Source organism: Penaeus monodon, chromosome 27 (assembly GCF_015228065.2).
Source record: "Penaeus monodon isolate SGIC_2016 chromosome 27, NSTDA_Pmon_1, whole genome shotgun sequence".
In the NCBI taxonomy this organism is placed as follows: domain Eukaryota; kingdom Metazoa; phylum Arthropoda; class Malacostraca; order Decapoda; family Penaeidae; genus Penaeus; species Penaeus monodon.
In genome coordinates this window covers 31,451,325-31,453,906 of record NC_051412.1, presented here as the reverse complement: position 1 = coordinate 31,453,906, position 2,582 = coordinate 31,451,325, and the positions used below count along the sequence as shown (strand labels likewise).

General features: G+C 42.5%; 1 protein-coding gene across 1 annotated transcript in view; it reads left to right on the top strand.

The window, feature by feature from the left end:
* LOC119590496 (serine-rich adhesin for platelets-like) overlaps positions 1-2,582 on the top strand; it is a gene marked incomplete at its 3' end in the record, with an annotated part of 7,300 nt that extends 4,718 nt beyond the window's left edge. The window contains 1 exon segment of the mRNA XM_037939146.1: positions 1-2,582. Within this exon segment, the coding sequence (XP_037795074.1) occupies positions 1-2,582 (2,582 nt within the window).

Genomic DNA, 2,582 nt, shown 5'->3' with positions numbered 1-2,582 from the left:
TTGCAGAGTTCAAATCAGCAAGCAACAAAGGGCAGTGATGGTCTGATTGCAGTGCGAGTACCAGTATCGCGGCAGCATGATTCATCTGCTTTCAACACACGTAACTTACAAGCCACGAGTCTTGAACTTGGCCAGGTTCAAACTGCAAATTCGCAAGCTCAGCTCAATCAAACTCTCACATCCATCTCCCAGGAGCTTAGTACCTCACTCAACCAGGGCCAGATAGTGGATGCCTTAGGAACAGAGAGGGTGTTCGTAGCATCGAAAAATAACAATGTTCAGTCATCAGTCACTCTGGGATCTTCTGTTACTTCTGTTGGAATTGATGGCATACCTGTGATGCGACTGCAAGGAAATTTCAATATCCAGCTTGATGATGCTTCCCTCCCTATGATGAATTCACCAAAGACCTCATCTAATACTGAAGTACCTCTTGTGCAGCAGCTAGTAAATTCAGATATAACAACAACTCAGTTAGATACTACTCAACTTACAACTGCACCAGTTAGTAGTTTGCATGTAATTCCACAGGGAGGCATAGCACCCTCAGAAGTCAAGAAGAATAATGCACACTTTAATTCTTTGATTTCTAATAACAGATTGTTGAATAAAATGCTTGATACTGTCAAACCTCACATTCCGTCCCAAGTATCAAAACCGGCAGAAATTGCTCACCTTTTGCCGAATCCAACAATTAGAACCACCAGTGGACAACGCATAGAAGAGCTTGAAGACACTTCAGTAATGGCTTTTGCAGCATCCAGTCGTGGCACTAGTCCACTGACTACTTCAGCAAACAATCCAGGTGCCAGCATATGCACAGTGACAGGAGCTCTGCATAGTTCCAGTGGGTATGGTGATTCGGTAGATAAAACTGCTACAACTTTGCAACTAGATAGTATTGTAGGACTTTCAACAAACTTCCAGGTTAATGATAATACTTTAATACTTCCTTCTTCTATGGCTCAGGGACAAACATCTCAGCAAAGACAATTTGATAATTTACAGCAGATTCTTGGCACTCAGGTTACAAAACAAATTGTTGACCCACAATTAGATGATTTAAAAAGTGATCAACTTAGAATTTGGTCCACTACTGTACCAACAACACAGTTGAGCCAAGTAACAACAAGTAATGCATCAAATAATATCACTTCTGCGGGACATTCAGCAATAGAAAAAAATATGAAGAGAACCAACCTACAATCAGTGAATCAAGGTAATACAAACCTGAGATCTTATAATGTTATGTGTGTACCAGAAGGGTTGAATAAAACAGGAATGCTCCTAGACATGCCTGTTAGACCACAGGGAAGTGTTTGTACAAAATCAGGCTTGATAACTTCCATAGATCCAATGTTCCCCACAGTTGTTGTCACTTCAGGCAGTTCCTCCCCAACATCACTTGGAACTTTTGGGACCTCTAAAACATCAAGCACTCCCCAGGAAGGTACAACTCGTGTGAGATTAGCAGATCTTTTAAATAGAGGATCAAGCACTGATACCTTGCTGGGGGGTGGTACAAGTCTGTCGCTAATGGGGTTATCAGAGAGTCGACTTCCGCACACTGGTGATGTACTCCTGTCAGAGTTGCACCGTAGTGATGAGAGTGATCTGAGCCTAAGTGCCTCTTTGACTGGCTCTGCAGGTGATGAGCTTCACAGCAATGCAAATGCTCTGGTAACAGAGGCTTCTCTTGGACCTGGGATTGGAGGAGACACTGCACCACTACAGGGATTGCCATCCCCTCCACTTCCAAGTTTTAGTCTACCAAATATAACATCTGATTTCATTGTAAGTGGAGTATCAAATAATAAAGCCTGTCCATCTAACCAAGGTCCACTCCCAGCTTTGCTGTCAAATTTGGCTACAACAGCTGACCTTGATCAATTTTTAGAAAATTCCAACATGTGTATTGACATGAATAGTCTTTCAGAGTCTGATGCCTCCCTAAGCACAGGTCCAGGTACATTTGGTTATTCACCAGAAAAGGCTGATAACTCAAAGAAATCATCCTCAACAAGCTCAGCAGACCTTACTTTCACTAGTGCTCTGAAAGCTGCCACCAATAAATCAGAAAATGAGCAGCTGAAATTAAGCTCAGAATTAGAATCTTCCAGTAGACTTCTTCTACACCAGGACTCAACTGTGCTAATTGAAACCACAAAGTCCTCCACACCAGTGGCTTCCACAAAAAATAGTGCTCCAGGGACATTTAGTGGTAATTTTGCATCATCACAGGTGTCCTTAGGAACACAGAAGGCGCATTCAAATAGCTCAAAGAAATCTGAAGGCCAAGGTAGTGCCAAAAATACAGGTCATAGTGAAAAGAGGAAAGAAATATTCAGAAAGAATGAACTTCTTGTACAACAGGTAGCTTGCTTTAAGTGTCGCCTGTGTTCCTGTTTGAGTCAGGACAGGAGCCTGATGGTGAAACACATGAAAGAAATGCACAGTCAATATCTTTCAGAGTCCGAAGAATCAGAAGAGGAGGTGGAAAGACCTGTGTCAAAAAGAGTTAAAGTCTTTGTGCCAAGGAGTGAGAGCAGCCAGTCTGAGGGTTCTCCACCACCCAATCCTCC